The sequence below is a fragment of the Catharus ustulatus genome, chromosome 13, assembly GCF_009819885.2.
Source record: "Catharus ustulatus isolate bCatUst1 chromosome 13, bCatUst1.pri.v2, whole genome shotgun sequence".
NCBI classification, from domain to species: domain Eukaryota; kingdom Metazoa; phylum Chordata; class Aves; order Passeriformes; family Turdidae; genus Catharus; species Catharus ustulatus.
Window position 1 is genome coordinate 16,556,005 of NC_046233.1, and position 18,855 is coordinate 16,574,859.

Below are 18,855 nucleotides of genomic sequence, written 5' to 3' on the forward strand. Positions count from 1 at the left end.
TTCCTGAGCAGTACTGATTGCGATAAGGCAGCACCGGGAGGGGAAAGTGAAAAAAAAAAAAAAAAAAAATTGACGCAGCATCTTCCAATTTTTGCTATTAAAAAGCCCAGTCATTAAGGGAACACACTTATTAATTATCTGTGATTTGTTGTGAAATGCTGTGGGGTTTACAACAACAAGAAAAAAAAAAGAAATAAAAAAAATAAAAAGAGATGGCGTTCCTGTGCTCTTGCCGCGCCGCTCCCTCCCGGCCCCACGCAGCCCCTGCCCCTCCCCGGGTCCGGCCATCTGCACTTCCTAATTAAAGGAACCCCCGCGAGACCCGTAACACAAACGAGCTAATTTCATGTTTAATGATCTTTAATCAGGAGTGAGTGTGACTAACAACGGCCATCCAGAAGGTGCTTTGTTATTCATTTTATTTGCACTGGCTGCTCCGAAAAGCTCGGTCCCCCTCCCGCGGAGGGCACGGGGTGATGATGCTCGGGCAGGAGAGCCGTGCCCTGATCCTGCTCCCAGCGCTCGCACGCCACAGGCACGGCACAGGGAGCAGAGTTCCTGGAAGGACGTCCCTTCCACCGATTCCCCCAGGGATCACACAGCCCTTGCCATGCACTTTTTCAAGCCCTGACAACCCCAGGAGCAGCTGGGTGAGATCTCAGCCGCACTGAGGCTGTAGCTGAGGTTTCCACGTGCGAGACAGCACGTGTGGGACAGCCAGCACCAGCACAGCCCTGGCCCCGAGATGTGCCTTGATGCCAGGCTCCACAATCCTTGGCACAATGCTGCTGATGCTGGGGGGCTGGGGTTTTTCATGGGGGAGCTGGCAGGGCATCTATGTCCTTGCCACTTGGATACCTGTGTCTATTCCACGATGGAAGGATAGAGCCCTCAGAGATACTCTTAAAAGATGCTGTGGATGTTCCAAGAGGCAAAAAGGGATCCTACAATTTCTCCTCCCTCATATTTTTTTAAACCACATTTGCCTTCTTTGCATAATCCTCTCCTCCTCCTCCTCTGGTCCGTGTTAAACTCAGCACCAGGTCTGTGTAAATAGCACTGGTATTTCTAGAGCCTTTCAGAATAAATACCAATAAAGAAAACAAAGGGGTGAAGATGTCAAGGGATTTTGAGGAAAATATTGTTCCTGTCTCTTGCAACCGAGCCTGCAGGAAGCACACACTGGTTCCCACTGCAGGGAAGGCTGACAAGGAGGAGCTGCTGCTACATCATGTGTTAACCACTGCCCATTTTCCTGCACCTGAATTTCCAAGTGCCACCTGCACAATGGCATTGCATGGCTGTGTTGCTGGTTGGTAAGTGTGGGGTTATTTCAGCTCCTAAACCCTCAGTGCAGCACTCTGGGAGTTCAGTGCAATCTCAGACTCATCTACAGCTGTCCCTGAAGCCATTGCCCAGGCTTCTCCAGCAAAGCCACCAAGTAACCACTGCACCTGCACAAACCCTTGTGCTTCAGTGTCACTGGGCAGCCCCTTGCCAAGGCTTGACCCCGGTGGGACCTCCTGGAGGTGACCCTGGGAATGCTGCATGCCAGAGTCTCCCCAGGGACCCTGGCTCCTTCCTCAACCCCTTGAGCCCTCCTTAGTAGCCATGTGCTCCACACCTTCACTGTTTTCATACCAAAACACCAACCAAAAAGCTGATTAAAAATTCTGGAGAGCTGCAAGCTGAAGCCTTGCCAGCAGCACAAGGGAGGACCCTACTCTGGCACCAGTGCTCCCTTGCCACACACCAGCAGAACAGGTATGAGACAAAGCCCGGGACAAGGAGGGGCACACAGGTGTCTCAGGTGGGTGGTGAGAGGCACTCCCCTCTACAAACCCTGACACAGCCCTCTACTAGCATTCACATAGATCTTTTTTGCCTAAAACAATTACTGCAACTGAAAAAAAGAAAGCTGAAAAGGTCAGTGCTGTGTTATCTTGCTGCAGCCTGGTGATGTCTGCATGGAGGGGTGCTGGCCCAAGCCTCCAAGTCAGCAACCTAACAAGGTGGCAATCAAACCATATCACACACAGAGCTGCCACCACCCTAAAAAAGCCTCGAAGGGGCTGTGGGTGGCACATCAGCTCCCTGCTCCATGCATCCAGCTGGACAATAGCAGGATGGCTATGGCTCACTCTCCCCTATAGAGCTTTCCTATAAAATCACCTAATCTGGCTAATCCTTCTCCCGAGCACCTGCAGGATCTGTAGTACTCCACAGGATTGCTCACTGTCGTTTTTAAGTGTCACCCTGCTAATCACATGCCCTGGGGATGCTGCAGCTCCCCGGGGCAGTTTTGCAGGCAGATCGTGCTGCAGGGCATTGATTTGGGTCCCTCTCAGCCTCCGGCTGTGGGTTTCATTTCTCCGAGAAGCACAGGTGACCCCTGTGGTCAGCAAATCTCTTTCAAGATTTAATTGGCTCTGGAAGAGCTAAATCCTGCAGCAGTTTGCCTTCAGGCAGTTAGGAAGAACTCGGAGGGTGGTGGGGAAGGAAAGACAGATCCCGATGCCACCTGCCTGTTTTCCAGCCACTGGATGGAGCTGGTGGCAGGACCAGCATCCCATCCCACAGTTTACCAAAGTGGGGACAAGCCAGGTGGCCAGAGCTGTGCCTGGTCAAACCCATGGACAATTCACTGGCTGGGGAGAGAAAGCAGGAGCTGGTGTGTCCATGCAGCACTGTGGGCTCTGCTCCCCACCTTTCCTGTGCCATCAGTATAGAGGACAGTGAGTATTTAGGTACTTCTTCATGTCCATGAACTGTTAAGCACACAGAAATAGCAACAGCTTTTCCTTATAGTTGCACCTTTTGTACAGAAAACATCCTGCAGGGTGTTACAGAGCTCCTGCAGCCTCACACCTGCACTATGGCCAGAGGAGCAGAGAATGAGCAGGGACACAGCATGTCACCACCATCACAACATCACTCTGCCAAGCCCGCCTGAGTTACGAGGAGTGGGATGGGGCTGCCTGATGGCTGTCCCTGAGGATTGGTTTGTACTGGTCCATTGGCCCTGGCTGGCAGCTGGGGCTGGAGGTCTCAGCCAGGTGAGGCATAGCAGCCTCTTGGCTGGGGAACAACAGAGCAAAGAAAGTGTTCCTGCTACACTTGCCATGGGCTGGTGTGAGTGTCACAGCCACGAACGGGCTCCAAAGGGACTGGATTAATTCCTCAGAGAAAATTCTACCTGTGGTCAAAGCCATGCCTGGCTGGTAGGGGCTGAACCTTTATTTCCACCAGCTAGAGCCATTCTTGTCCATATGCAGTACGATGAATCCTTTCCTAATCCCCAGAAGAGGACAGTACTCATGGGTAGCTCCAGCCACCACAGGCTGTTGGACAGAACAAGAAGGGCTCTGATTGAGACCACACTTCTCCTGCAGCACTGTGAATTCCCTGCATCCCATCCACCATCAGGGGCCGTACGCACTACCCAGGACAGGTGGAAACAGTCATCATAATCTGCCTTGGCATCTTTTTTTTTTTAAAAGCAATTTCCTCCCTCTGCCTCTCTGACAGAGCTGGGGAAATATTTAAGTGACCTGTCAACAGTTTTTTCATCTCCCCGAGAAGATGTTTTATCTGATCCCACCTCGCCAGCTATTCTTCTTTACACGGCATCTCCTGCCTGTCCTGCTCCACGGAATGAGGCGCGGCCGCTGCTCCCCTCCACTGCACCCGGGTGCCACAGGGATGCCAGCACACACAGAGAGGCTGTTGGAGACCCTCTGCCCTTCCAGGAATGGGATGGGACAGGATGGGAAAGCAGCACTGAGAGGAAAGCCAGTAACCCTACACCAAACCATCACAGTCATGGAGATGCCATGGGTGGCCCAGCTGTCTTGCAGAGTGGGGGGTTGGGAAAGCCCCCTCAAGCCCCATCCTTGGTTTTTAAGAGGGAACAGCACCCACACAGGGGTTTTGTGAATGATTTTCTTGTTCTGCTTTTTGGCCAGACCGGTGCTACAGGAGCAAGGCTGGTGCTATAGCACAGTAATTCTCGGAGCGTAATGAAAGCTGACATTATATCAAACACAATAAAGACTCTCAGCTGATGGAGATCATTCCTGAACACACAAACCCATTAAACTGAAAAAAAAATATCAATTCTACACACTCGCCAGCCAAAAGAAAATGTGATTTGTTATCTAAAAGGGGGTTATAAACACAGCTTCAATGCACTTTCTGTGCTGTAATGAAAACTGGGTTTGAAATGGCAAGATGACTGCAAATTAGGGTATTTGATTTTATTTTCTAACTTTTTAGGTAAACCTTCTACAAGGGCAAGTGCAAGGTTATGGTGACAATCTTTCTGTTCTCAGCCGATAAGTAGGATCTGTAATTAAAGGAGGACAAAAATGAAAGGAGGATAGGGAGCTGGCGTTTGCCCCTCTGATGCTGCTTTGAACACAAAGCCCTGCCTGCATGGCCATGCCCAGCCCACGGGAACAGCTGCTGGAGCCCATGCACGGCACGGCACGGCACGGCACGGCACGGCACGGCCGCTGCTCCCCCACAGACACACACCCAGCAGTGCTTGCTGGAGCAGCAGGATCCTGCACCTGGAGGGATGTGGCACCCAGGGCTGTATGGCTGTGGCTGGGTACCCAGCTGTGCTGCCATGTCCCCCTGCTTCATCCTGCACCTTTCCTGGGCAGTCAGGAGCACAGTCTCTATTATTGCTCCTGTCCATCCCCATTTGGCAAACAGCGATCCCCTTTTCCCTGGAGTTTCGTTTCTAATGGAGCTTGAAATTATCTGGGCTTTGTTATTCCTCCTGTGCTTGCAGGCAGGGGTTACAGATGGAGGCAGCGGCGTGGGGCTGTCCAGCACTTGTGATCCCCCTGCCACCTCCACAAATGTCACCACACCCCAAAACCACCCAGTGGTTAAACCCTGTTCCCGGCAGCTCCTACATCCACAGCTATTGGATATTTTTCTTTTCCAAGGAAAAAGGGCCTGCTGGGCTCTGACCATTCAAAGGGCCTTTTTCAACATCAAGAGGTAGGGAGAGGTGGGAGGCAGAGGGGCAGCAGGCAGAGGAAGAGGGGAGTTTCCCAGTATAGGGATGGAAAATGCAGTGAGGAAGAAGACTGGGAGAGAAACAACAGTAATAAACATTTTATGAAGCAGAAAATGGCTTATAAAGAAGTCAACTTTTAAAGGCAATTTATATAATCCTGCCAAGCGCACATAAACGCGGGGATGGATCTCTGCAGCGCTGGAGTGTCCCTTAAAGGCACAAATAGCTCTGGCAGCCCCAGCAGACCGACAGGCTGCAATGATGATGGTGATGATGATAGTGATGTTGCCCTGGGATGCATTCCGTGGCTGGCAGTGCAGATCTGCACCTCTGACAGCATCCCCCAGTGAGCACGGCCCCCAGTCCCACACACTGTGTGAGTGTGGGACAGCTGAGATCCTGCTGGTGCTGCTGGGATGGGGCTGAAGGTCTGGAAATGAACCCAAGGAAAACTCGGGAGGAAAGCAGAACACAAAAATGCAAAAGAGCTGGGAGAACATGGAGCTGACTGGAATGTCTGACAGACCACATGGCTGCTTGTCAGCAAGGATGGATACAAAGGATGGCAGCAAAACAGCAACACGACCTTTCAGCATTTTTATAGGTACTTCTACAGATCCCTTGCCCAAGTAGGGCAGCAAAGGATGGGAACATGAAAACTGCATTGCAGGGTGGGTGGGAGTCCCAGAACCACTGTTTGCTGCTGAAGATGGTCAGCACAGGGTGAACTCAGAACCACTGCCACAGCTGGGGGATAGCACTGGGGACATCCAGAGTAGGAGGACAGCCCTGATGTGCCTTGAAGGACAAACCCTCATGGCTCTGCATGGAGTGGAGCCAGACTATCCCAGCAGACCTCTGAATGGAAGCCTGTAGGCCAGAAGATTCTCAATGGGAAAACTGGTTGGCCAGGCCACTGCAAACAGGTTATTTTCTGTGGTTTCCTACCATACCAGTGCCAGGTGGTTGCCATGTCCCCTGGTGGGAGCCCACTCTGGCAACAAGACCCAGCTCTCACCTTTCCAGAGCTCCACCAGTCTTCTCCAGTGTGGGTGAATGTGCATCCCTGAGAAACCTTCACTGGGCAGGCAAGGAAGGGCACAATCTCTCCCCACATCCCTGCCCACCATGCCACTCTGAGCTGCCACCTAGCCCTGAGTAAAACAAGCTCGAGGGGACTCATGAGGGTGCCTAGAGTATGGCTGACCTTGGGGCCAAGGCGACTTTTGACCAAGGAAAATGGTCTGATGTCCAGAATTGATTTGGGAACACAGCCCTGGCTTAGCACAGCTGGTAGAGGAGGGGCCAAGGGTGGACGAGCACAAGGAGCAGGGATGAAGCAGGACAGGATGAAGGGATTGTTTAGGGAACACGGAAGCAATCTGCAAAGCCTTCTGAGGTGGGAGGCTGAACTCAGCACCAGAAAGGTCAGCATGGCTGGCATATAGCTGGAAACCCCAGAAAACAGCAAGGAAAAAGGAACTTTCTCCGTAGAGATGGATTGTGAGTGATTGCTGGCAGCAGCTCCCAGCCGCTAAGGCTCTTGCTCCTGCTTCATTTTCCCCTCGACTTCCATAGCAACCCATCTGCAGTGAGGTTTAATGGGGCTGCCATTAGCACTAATGCAGCGCAAACACTCAGCATCTGCCGGCGCCTTTGGATGGAAACACAAAAATAACCGAGCTCGCCACAATCTGTCATCGACTCCAGCTCGGGGTTAGGATGCGACACGCTGGGAGGAGAGGGGAGAGCTGCAGCCAGGAGGAACGAGCTGCTCGGTGGGAAGGGACGAGGGGAGGGGCTGGGATGCTGTGCTGCCTCCTCCCCTGCCTGCTGCCCGTGCCAGCAGCGGCACAAGCTGGGGGCAGCTCAGAGCCAGGCTCGGTGGTGCTGGCACACGGGTCTGACCCTGCCCGGCCATTTCGTGGAGAAAGGAGGCTCAACCCCGGCAATGAGATAGACAAAGCCCCCTCATCCCTCTGCTCTGCTCAGGAGCTGGGGCTGCTGCAGGCAGGACTGAGGTAGGCAGGGCTGATGCCCAGCACCCTGGGGGCTGTGCACAGAGCTGGACCAGTCCATCAAGTGTCCCAGCCAGGCCTGGGCTGTCCTGATAAAGCTGCACCAAGCTCTTCGGTGACGCATCGCTGCACATTGTTTCTGGGTGACTTGCTCCTAATTACCTTGATTAAGTGGTTGCAAACAGTGCTATTAAAAATATTTTTTTTCTATGAAAGTGGATTTCTGAAAGGTTTGTGCCGTGAATGGCAAAATGAGCCAAGAGCTCCCCATAGCTATAGCCTTTCCCAGCATGTTTTGTGTCCTGCTGTTATTTCCGTGGCAGTGGAAGGCAGCCAGATCTGTATGGAGAAGGAGCTCTTTGGGGCTGCAAAGAGCCCCTGCAGCAGGAGCCCATCCCTGCATTCCAGAGGCTGAGCAGAAGCCCCAGGCACTGCTACAAAATGCAGTGACCTTGTGCCACCTCTGCATGCCCTGCACATGCCCCGCTCACAATGCATCCAACCCTGGGTGCCAGCCCAGCATGGAGTGTGTGGGGCAACCACAATGTCCCTGTGGGACCCACAGTCAAGATTCAGGTGCTGCTCAGGGATATGTTTCCTGAGCCCAAGGACACATGAGATTGGGTCAACACTAGGGATGAAGATGCCCAAAGCTTGCCCTGTGTTTCTCTGAGCTTTGCTTGGGATCCCTGAGCCAAGGTCCTGGTGTGGCACCAGCATTGGCATCAGCAGGTGCCTGCACCAAATCTCATTTTCACCTCCTCTCCACTGCCTCTTGGGAAGAGGTGCCAGCAATTCACCCGTGCTCTCATGCAGACAGGAAGACCCCTGGGAGCTCATCCTGCTCCTTGGGAACCCCTGGGACAGAACCCACCCCACACTGGCCACAGGGCAAATGAAAACCAAACAGGTCAACCCCTTGCCTTCTCTTTTGCTCCTCCCACCTCTTCCTCTCCCCGGCAAACCCCGGTGCCCATCACCCATGGCAGGAAGGTCTGTGTGAGCAGCAGAAGCTCAGAGTGTGAAATACCCCCCAAACACAGCAGCACTGCCTGGCAGTGGGGCTGTCCCCAGATTGTCCCCTCAGAGGATGCAGGGGTTCCTCAGGGCTGGGCAGGATGCAGCCCTGCCCAAGTGGAAGGGGCTGGGTGGCTCAGGAGTATTTTTTATCGCAGACTCCATTCGCGCTGGGAGAAAAACAATCTTTCCTTCCTTTTGTATTATGGTTATAATTTGAGAGCATTTCCAGACAGAATCCTTCAGGTTCCCGCTGAGTGCTATCACCGCCAGAATTACAAAGTCAAATGCAATCATTAAACCTGCGTCTTCCCTCTCCCGGCCCAGATTGCTCCTTCCCCAGGAACAGCCCCCACCGCAGCTGCTGGATGTGCCACAGACGAGCCACCGCTGTCCCCTCGTGTGGGCACCAAAGCCAGGGGCTGCCGGGGATGGGGAGAGCCGGAGTCTCCTCAGCCCCCACCCCTCAGAGCCGAGCTGTCAGCTCGACCTTCACCTCCTGCCTTCTCCTGGCGGTGTGTGCAGGCTGCAGACGAGCTCAGAATCACTTCATTTGCTCTCATTAGCGCTGGCAGGCGGTGGGGGGGCCGAGCACGGCAGAGCCAGCGGCCACTCACGACGGGGACAAGGACGTGGGCAAGGAGGGATGGGACAGGGACTCCTGTGCCACTGTCACACCAGCCGAGGGAAGGGTGGGAGCCGGGGTGTGCACGGAGCCTTACCCTGATGTTGTCCTGCCAGTGGTGAGCCTTCTGGAATTTCTCCGCCGCGTTGGCAAGTCTCTGCAAAACAAGTGGGAGAGGAGAAATGAGCCTAGGGAAAGCAAGAGGACCCAGGCATTACCCACAGCAGCACAGGACCGTGGGTGTCACCCCAACAGCCAGCATCCCTGGTTGGGTTCCTGCAGCACCCTGCTGCACTGGCAAGGGTCAGGAGGCACTGTGCCAGCACAGGAGGGTGTTCCAGAACAGGGAGCAGTGTTTCCTGCTTGCCCCTGCCTTTCCTGCAAGCCAGGATCTCCAGAGGAATTGCTGCCACTGGAACTCACCAGGGCTGAGCCACTGCAGCTGGGCAGCTGTCGGCATCCCACTGGAGCAGGGCAAGGGCTGAACCCAGGTCTCTGTACTGACAGCCCCCAGCTCTGCAGAGCAGGGCAGACTCTTCAAAAATGCCCCAGAGGTGCACCGTGCTGCCCACCCAGATTTAACCCCTCTGTATACCCATGCCCACACCGGGGTAACCAGAGGAACAAGGATTTGCCCAAAGCAGCATGGGGTGATGCTCAGCACCAGGGTACCCTCACTGGATGCTCAGCCATGAGACCCCTCACCAGCACAGAGGGTGCAGCAGGGCAGGGCTGGAGACTGGGCAGCCCCTGGGGTACTGCAGTGCCTGGAAGAAGCTGCAATCTGGCCTTTTGTGGAATCAAAGGGGATACAAAGAGCAAGAGCTCCAGGCTTTCTACAGAATCCTCTCTGCATCACTAAGGAAATTAAGCCAAGAGCAAAAGAAGCACGTTTTCCTCCATCCCTCAACCAGCCCCAGGCAGCCAGGTTTGTGGGCAGGCACCTTGGAGCTACCTGCCAGGGCTGTACTACCTGATCAGCACCAAAATCCAGTGGGAGGCAGCCCAGTGTCCTGAGCCAGCCCACAGAGCTGAGGGCCACCCAGACCCCCGTGTGCTGGACACACACTGCTGACAGGGGTATGGGGTTTATGTCTGCTCATGCTGTACTCAGCACAGCCTGCTCCCCACCAGCCATCAGCTGAACAAGGCTCCCAGGGAACACACACTGCCAGCTCTCAGCTCCAGGGGCCAATCTGTATAGGGCTAACGGGCCATGAGGCTTTCGAGGTGTTGCAGTCCCTAGAGGGCTCCCTAGAGAGTCAGTGGGAGACAGCCAAGCAAAGATGTACCTTCCAGCCAGGCTCCTGCCTCACCTGCTCCTCATTTCCCTGCAGGTGTGTTTCCCTAGAGGGGAATGGACATGCTCTGCTCCATGCAAGTGGTGCTGGCAGCCAGAGCATGGGGAGGGAGGTGAGCCCTGGCTGTTTTCAGACACTGAATTGGCTGGGAGGACGAAGGAGCACTGACAATGGGGTGACATCTTGGGCTAAATAACAACCCCAAATCACTACCCAGGCAGCACCATACAAACGCAGCACATACCAAACACAGGATTCCCAGTGCTAGGACACACGACTTCCATGCCTTGAACCACAAATCTCAGGATGAAAAAAGCACTCCTGTGCTCATCAGGGATGTGGCAGGCTGGTGGGAGCTCACAGGGGCAGCAGTGAGGTCCAGTGATATTCCTGGGAAATGACTTCCCCAGGGCCTGAACAGTGGCCAACTACAGAGCACACACACATACAAGCCCTGGGCACAGCCACAGGTCACAGCTGCTGTCCCCACTGCCACCAGTTTCTCCAGCCTCCCATCACCACACATGGATGCAAAATGTCTCAGCCCTTCCAAATGGATGCTCAGGGGAAAGGAAGCCCCCAGGTGCCACAGTGTCCCCACTGCCCATGGAGAAAAGTGGCAGCTCCTGCCCTGGCAGGGTGGCTTGAGCAGGGCTGTGGCAACAGATGCTGTATTTCTGTGTGCGTGGCAAAACACAGGCACTCAAAAGTAAGGTGAAAGACATCACAGATCTGGCCCTCCCCAGCCTGAAAATGCAGCTTGTTCTTATCAGATGCAGGGAAACACGAATCCATCACTGCATAATCTCAGCACATACTGGTCGAAACTTTCCTGTTTAATCTTTTCTCTTTCTCTTAATCTTGATTTCCAAATCCAAGTGCTTGCTTTCAGTGGCCAGCATCCAAGGGGAAAGATCAGCTATCAGCTGAACATTAAACCAAAATCCTTATGGCAGAAAGGAATGAGAAACAACACGTGGCTGGGCAGAAAAGCCAAGTGATTTGAATTTTCAGGGCAGTTTTTCATGGTCTCACCTGCACAGCCACATCCCTGCCCCCAAGAGCTGCTTAGAAAATCCTTGGCCCAATTCTGTACCTCATCCCCCACAAGCTTTTGTGCTCTGTTTATATATTGAGATGGCTGATTAAAGACAGGCATTTATTCTGAGTCGCGTTTAAGGCAGCGGTGATGAAATATGCATTTTTCTATACTTGATAAGAGTGTGTTTGTTTATTATGGGCTGGGATAAGATTTATGGACATCTTTAACTATTCATTGCCTTGTGCAAAGTGCCTGGAGGGTTGCAAATGGTGCACTAAGGAACGGCTACACCCAGGAACAACACCTCCACAGAAGATATTTTTCCTCTGGAAAATGTCAATTTGTCAAAGTCAAACCAGACACAATTTTGGGAAAAAAAAAAAAAAAAAAAAAAAAGAAGGAAATCCAGATGTTCTTGTTTGATAAAAAGCACATTGCAGGAATGGGGGAGCCCACAGCAGGATGGCACAGCCACAGCAGGGTGCTGTGCAGGCTCCTGGCTACCACTGGATATTCACCCAGGAGAAGTGTCCCCAGAGCCCTCCAGCCGATGCTTCTGGAGCATTTTCCTCACTAAAAACATTTCAGTCCCAAGAGCAGGATGGTGACTGGGAGGAGAGATGGGCCAAGTGGGCAGCCAGCCATCCTTCCTCTGCAGCAGGGGATCCTCTGTGAGGGACAGATCTGGAGTGATGTTGTATGGGGCTCCCAGGGGAGCAGTCCCATCCTGTCACATCCCTGACTGGTGCTAGAGGGAGCCTATCCAGCCCCTGCCCAGATGGGCTGCTGTACGAACAGGATGGGTGATTGCTGGATTCAGGACCCTCCAAAACTGTGCCAATAACAATGGGTCCCCCAAGGGGACTATCTGGGACAGCAGGACCTGGAGCTGTTTGTAGGGCAGGGTTTGTTGCTGCTCCCACAAACCCCACTGATGGCTCCCCAGGGAAGGTGACGGGTCTGCCTGAAGCCACACTCTGCAGGACGTGCCCATTAATGCCAAATGAGTTCATCATGAATAATGTTATTGTGATCGATACAGCTCAAGGATTATTTCTAATCCTTTATAATGATTAAACCATTATTTTTCAAGTGTTACAGATCAATCAGACCAGCTCAAGGTGTGCTGCGTGCAGGGACTGTGAGATGCCCAAGAGGCAGGCACTGCACTGGAGAGCCTGGCAGGGTACAGGGCAGTCACCAAAACCTCTCCAGATTTCAGACCTGGGTGGTCAACTGTGGGGTTCAAACAGCAATAAAAAAATAGAGGAATTACCAAAAATAAAGCACGAGTGCAGAATACCTGCAGATTTCCAGCAGGCTGTGGTGCAGAGACTGCCCTGGCACTTTAAGGAGCATGGTTCTTTCCCCAGAAGTCACCCAGGGCTAAGGACAGGAGATTTAGAGGCTGAAAACACTGAATTGAAACGACTCTGAAGGTCATGAAAGGCCAGCAGGAGATTTGCAAGGGATTGGTGTCTGGAGATCCCGACAGCAGGGCGTGTGAGGAGGAAGGTGCTGCATGTGCTTATCGTGCCCCAGACTCATTTGTATTCCGCATGGAGCTCCTCCCTGCCTCGCTGCTCACCAGGGCAGATCCGTCAGGAGCTCCCTGCTCAGCACACCAGCTCACCTGGGATTAAGGAGCCTTGGGGACACATGGACTCGGGATGGGCAGGTGGCAGCAAAGGTGGCACAGCTGGGCACACACCCTCCCTCCCAAAAGATGGGCAGGAAAGGAAAGGGGCAGCAAGGTGGGTGCATCTGTCTGCCCAGAGGATGGCAACCCCACACACATGGCTGCTGCTTTTCCCTGGCTTTGCTCACTCACCCCACCCTGAGCACGGCTCACCCACCTGGGCTCGCCCCTAGCACACCTTTTGGGGTCAGCTGGGCTGATGCCCTGAAGCTGCTGGGAGTGTAGGGAACACTTGGAGCACCAGAGCTGGCACAGGCAAGGACCAGGACCCCCTCTCTAGCCAAGGGGACCATCCTGCTGTTGGCATCCCCAGTGCTTGAGGGGCCAGCTGGAGGATTGTCTCTGATGGAGCACACACCCAAAAGTGATGCTCACCTCCTCCTTACAAATCCTTTTCCCCATCATACTTGGGGCTATCCTGCATTGCTCTGATACTTTTATACAGACTCTTTCCAAAGGAAACTGCTCCAATGATTTACTAAATCTCTTCTCCCAGCCCCACCATGGCAATAAGCATGCACTGGCTGCTCCTGCCTCAGTCAGATCAGTGGGTTTAACTTGGGAAGCAGCAGAGCACAGCCCAGTGAGGCCAAAGACCAAGGCTGGATTTATAGAACAGGATTACAGCAAACACTCTGCAGAAGGAGACTGAGCAGCCCTGTGTAACAGCAGCTATGCCCCCCCTGTGCCCACGGCTCCACAGAGGTGCCCCAAGCCGTTGTGGATGCTGGGTGATGCTCCTCAGGCAGTCTGGGATGGTGTTCCTGGCTTCTCCCCACAGCCGGTGTGGAAGCCTCAGCCATGCCCATCACACAGCAGCTGTGTGTGCCTAGGGGTGTTTGCTCTGAGGGAGAGGCTCCTGCTAAGCCTTCATTTAACTCCCTCAGCCAGACTCTTATCACCCTCATCGGAGCACCTTGCCCAAGGCTCTGAAGTGCATTTACCCCCGTAGCCCAGCACACAGCTGGGAGGGGAGATCTTTGCTGGAGATTCAAACAGCCCTGCACTACCAGGCTGGGGAGTGCCACACAGCATCACACCTTCCAGCCCTCCTCCCAAGGCAGGAAAAGCAGTGAAAGGTTTAGGCAGGAAGGTGAAATCACACATGACAAAGCTGAGGAACCAAGTCCCAGGCAGGAACATCCCCCAGGAGCTGGTTTTGCAGCTCTTCCTCCTCCATAATGAAGGAATGAGGATGGCACAAGCCCTCTCCTCTGGTACCAACCCCTCTTCCATGGATAGGGCACCCTGAAGCCTCACCTGTTGCTGCAGAGAATCTGGAAAGGCAGAAGCCCATTCCACAAGTTTCACATGTCTCTGTCCTTTCTGCCTGCATTCAACAGGGCAGAGGGCACTTTCTCATGGTCCCATCTCCAGCCACCAGCTCCAAGCTGCCTCCACCCCAGCTCTCCCTCTCATCCCCAGCACGTTCTCTCCCCATTCATGGAATTCACTCCTAAGCAAACCCTACCAACAGCGTGCACATTACCGTCAAAAAATGATCAACCAGTGACAAAAGACAACAACCCTCTTATGTACACATAGGGAATATAAATCTTGAGTAAACACTGTAAAGCAGTGAAGCATCTCATCCTGTAATAATCTCCGAGACAGTTGATCCCAGGGCTCTTATTACCCCCACAGCCATCATCTGAAATCCAGTCAGCAGCAGGCTCAGCCACGGCTCAGTATTGATCATAGAGGCAGCTTCAAATATGCTGTGGCATTTTTCTTTCAAAGCACTAACTTGTTTGTCAATAACTCCCTTGGCTGTGCGGAAAGAGAGGGATGGGTAGAGCCCACCTCTCCTTCCCTTGTGCCTGGATCCAGCCTGTGCATGAGGGAGGATGGGGCTGGAGCCAGCACTGGCTGCTATCATTCTCCTGCTCATGGGAGGGCAAATAAAGCCCCAGGGACTAGCAAAGAGCACGTGGTAAATCCTCCAAGGGCTCCCAGAGCTGGTTCTGTACCAGCTGTGCTCCCTGCTGGGTGTGGCAGGGCAGGGAGCAGGGACACCTCTGCAGAGCCAGCCCTGCCAGCAGTGAGGGCACACGTGCAAACCTGGAGCTAAACCAGAGCCAGAGCTGCTGCAGGCCCCATCTGGGCAGTGGCACAGTCGGCAGCTGGCACTGGGGGCCTGGGATGAGCCCCAGAGCCACAACCTCCATCCTTTTACTGAGCACCTCAGTAACTCAGGGCTCTGCAGGCCAGCAGCATGGGGCTCCTGTTCTGCTGTCAGCATTTCTCATTTCTCCCTCTCCAGGGCCACAGTTTTTACCAATAGGAAACACTGGCACCATCCCGACAACCACAGGGAGGGGAGGAGTGAAACATCCCAAGAATCCCAACATCTCAACATCCACGGTACCAATGTCTTTGCAGAGATGGTGAGGAAAGGGAGAGCGTTGCTCAGGGTGTTTCTCCTACCCCAAAATATTGTCAGAAGGGCTTAACTTCCCACAAAGAGCAAAGCACCAAGGGCAAAAGGACACTGCAGAGAACCAGAGGTGTCCTGTAGCACGAGCTGTGCCTGGTGCTCTCTTCAGCTCTTCTCCCCTTGCAGAAAAGCCTCTCTCTGTTACCCATCTCCTGGAGTTCCTGTGCTCCATGAGGGTGGATGATTTCCAAAATCACTAGCAGAGAGTAGCTCTGCCCCTGCCCCCTGTCACCCAGGAGGGGAGAAAGAGGGCAGGGGGACTGTGTCCTGTAAACCCAAGGGGACACTTGCCCCTGGGGACCAGCAATAGCAAAACCTCAGCTCAGCTGCTCAGACCCTCCTTGGCTCCTGCCCTATCCCTCCTGGGTGAGGAAGGCTCACACCAGGGTGCAGGATCTGTGCCCTCCTCCATCAGCAGTGAGACAAAACTGTGGGAGGCAGGATGGAGAGATGAGGCCAGGAACAGGTGCAGGCAGGCTTGGCCTCTCTCACTGTCCCTTTCCTCTGAGTGGAGTCAGCAGAAGGAGCATTTGGCCACACTAGCATTGCCTCATCCTGCATCCTCCTGCCTTTCTCCGGACATATGGCAGCAAACTTTGCTCTTGCATTAGAGATGACTTTAAACACTAAGTTTAAAGTACTGCTAAATATCATCATGCTCAAGTCATTTCTGGAATGTGCTGTTGTCCAGCTTTGGGATGCAGGTGGTCCCTTGGGAAGCCAAACCAGACACACTTGCCTGCTCTGTTCAGGATATGAGAAAAATCCTTTTCCTTCATCCCTTTTGTCACGCTATTTGCAGTCACGGTAGCCTTTTGCATTTTCTGTAGTGGATGGAGAGGAAAGCAGGGACCTCTGTTCTGAGATCCAACATTCAGCCAGAGGAGAGCCAAGAAGGAGTATTCAGTTACCCTATGGCAGCACTGTTCTCCAAGATGTCCGTGCCCAGCAACTCTAAATGGTGCTCATTTCACTCCTCTCGCTCTCTTCTGGAGCACCAGCTCACAAGATGAGCAAGGCACAGAAAGCCCAGTCTGTTCCTGATGGAAGTTCCTACCATTTCCTCAGCAGTCAGACCAGTAAAAGTCTAAAATTCTGGCTGTCAAGGAAAAAAAAGTCTGTCTTGGGATGAAGCTGGAGTATTGGTGGCTGCCTCCCAGGAGGTGCTGAAGTGCTGGGGCACGTCAGCAGCATCCCAGAGGGGTGATGGATACAAACCACCTGAGAAACGTGGCTCCAGAGCTGGTTTTGGGTTGTGGGTGGGACAGATGTGTCCTAGTAACGTCAGGGCTGTCCATTCCAATCCAAGCCCCTTGGTGGTGGACTGCCAGGCTAGAAGCCTGGTAGGTGCTGCTACCCACAGCTCTTGTCCTTGCCTGCTTTGCCAGGGTCCTGCTGTGGGCTGGGAGGCAGCAGCAGGGACAGGGCAGGTGAGCTGCTGGGCACAAACACGGCATCCTGGCACAGAGCAGCGCATCTGCCAGAGCTCTGCCAAGACTGCAAGGGCTTGAGGACTCCCCTGCTGGGTGACAAGCAGCTGCTTGCTGCACAATAAAGTTTCAGATGACCAGAAATAATTCAGGTCAAGATGCGTTTGCTGGAAGGTCAGAGCTGGGAAATGTGACAGCAGGCAATTCACCAAGCTGTGCAGGAGGAGACAGTGCTGCCCTGGGCTCCTTCCATCTCCTTTCCCCCCATGCCAGTGTGCTGTGGTTCCCATGGGATGGGTGACTGAAAGGACAGCCAAACTCTTTGAACTACAAAGGGTTTGTGGAGATGGTCCCTTCTGGCTTGAAGTCCCAGGGCAGGCTCAGCTTCTGCAGTGTTGGAAGGGCCAGCATGTTAATCACAATCTCAGCCCACTGCTCCAGCCCCATCTCCTCCCAAATATACTCCAAACATTCAAACAAACTGTGCTCCCTAATATCCTATGGACCTCCTGCTATGATCATCAAGAAGGACTTGTCACAGTTCAAAATCCATTACAATAACCACAAGGCATATCAGCAGCAATTATAAAAGATAGTTGCACTTAAAAATCAATTTTACTTAGAGTTGGAGAAACAGGGGTTTTTAAAAATAAAGGGAAAAAAAAGGAAGTGATACAGCTTGTCACTTAGGCAGGAGGAGGAGGAGGAGGAATTTGCCTGGCCTGGTCTTAGCAGCCAGAGTCTTCAAAGAAAAAAAATAAATCCTTCCTTATCATTATCCTTGCGTATTTTGGACAAATAAGTCCCATGTGAAGATGAGAAGTAGTTCAAGGAGGGCTCTCCCTTCCCTGTGGTTCCCTGTAGGGTGCCAACAATACAGAAGCTCCTGTGAGATGCAGGAGGGCATCCCTGAAAACCCAAAATGCAGCCTGCATCCTGGCAGGCCCCTGACTCCCTGCTCCATGGGCATGAAACCTTTTGTGCCTTTGAAATCCTCCCCTTTAGCTCTCTGCCTTTCATTCAAGTGGAGCTATTGAAAGTTTGTACTGGAAACCACTTACAATCAATTTATTTTAAGGCATCACCTCTTGCTGCGCTGTGATGTGCGAGCTTTAAAAAGCACCTCGTTTATTATCTGCTGCCACGTGGGGATTTCCATGTGGCACATCCCAGTGCAGCCAGAGCTCCTCTGCTATCAGGTTTTTATGCTGAGGTAGATTTTCAGCGTGCACAAATTCCCACAAAAGTGCTCCAAAACACCGCCACCCCACAACCCTGAGAGAAACCCACAAAGCCTCTCCACTCCAGGGGCACATGTGACATCTTTCTGGTGTCCTCTAGTGCCATCAGCCACCCTCCTGCAGCCTGAGAGGGGTCAGACACACTGAGCAGGAACTTAGGCCTCCGTTGCCACTGTGGTAAGAACACAAGCAGAGTAATTAACATTGTCAATTTTAAACACCAAAAAAAAGCAACTGCAGTGCAAAAACTCACAGAAATGACATTTTAGTGGTATTTTGCTCTAAAAGCAAGGAAAATAGCTGGAACTAGCTTTGCTCAGACTTTCAGAAAAACAGCAAAGAAGCCCCAGTGGCTCCAGGTAAAATGGGGCAGTTTCAGGCAGGAGGAAGGGAGCAAGTTCAGAAGGCCACCAAATGGCTGTTTCCAATGTGACAGCTCACAGGGACCTCGACACTCATGCACCTCCCCCTGGCATTTCCATGGGGCAAGGGAAGCCTCCAGGCTGCCAGGAGCCATTCTCATCCCCTTGGGACTCCCCTTTTTGAGATCAAGGTGCTCACTCCCCCTCTCCTGGCCCTTCAGTCTCCTGCTCTTTGGCAAAGCTCAAAGCTCCAGCTCTTCAGACCTCATTGCTCTTTGTCCAGATGTCCCAATGTGCCTTCCCACTCCTGTGCCTTCTTATTTCCCTTCAGTTCCCATCCCTATGTTGATGTTTATGGACCACTGGACAAATCCAGGCTATGCTGATGGAGCAGAATGGTTGCTGCTTTGGTTTTGCCCTCCATTCACCTATTCTCTCTTGTCTGGAACCTAAAATTTCAGTGTTGTTCAAGTCTGCATTTTTACAGCCCAGCAAGCCCCATTTATGGCCCAGCTTCCTCAGTTACAATGAAAGAAGGAATCAAACAGAAGAGAACAACCACCATGGGTGCAAGGGGGTCTGATGTACTCAAGAGCAAGCCCAGCCCCTGCAGATGTACCCACTCTACTTCACCCCCATCTCCCTATTTTC

General features: G+C 53.0%; 1 protein-coding gene across 2 annotated transcripts in view; it reads right to left on the reverse strand.

The window, feature by feature from the left end:
• The window catches only part of CACNA2D2 (calcium voltage-gated channel auxiliary subunit alpha2delta 2), a 209,826-nt gene that overhangs the window by 33,451 nt on the left and 157,520 nt on the right, over positions 1–18,855 (reverse strand). For both annotated transcript variants that reach the window (XM_033072032.1, XM_033072031.1), the window contains exon 4: positions 8,790–8,849. In XM_033072032.1, coding sequence (XP_032927923.1) covers positions 8,790–8,849 — 60 coding nt within the window. The remainder of the gene's footprint in view (positions 1–8,789; positions 8,850–18,855) is intronic.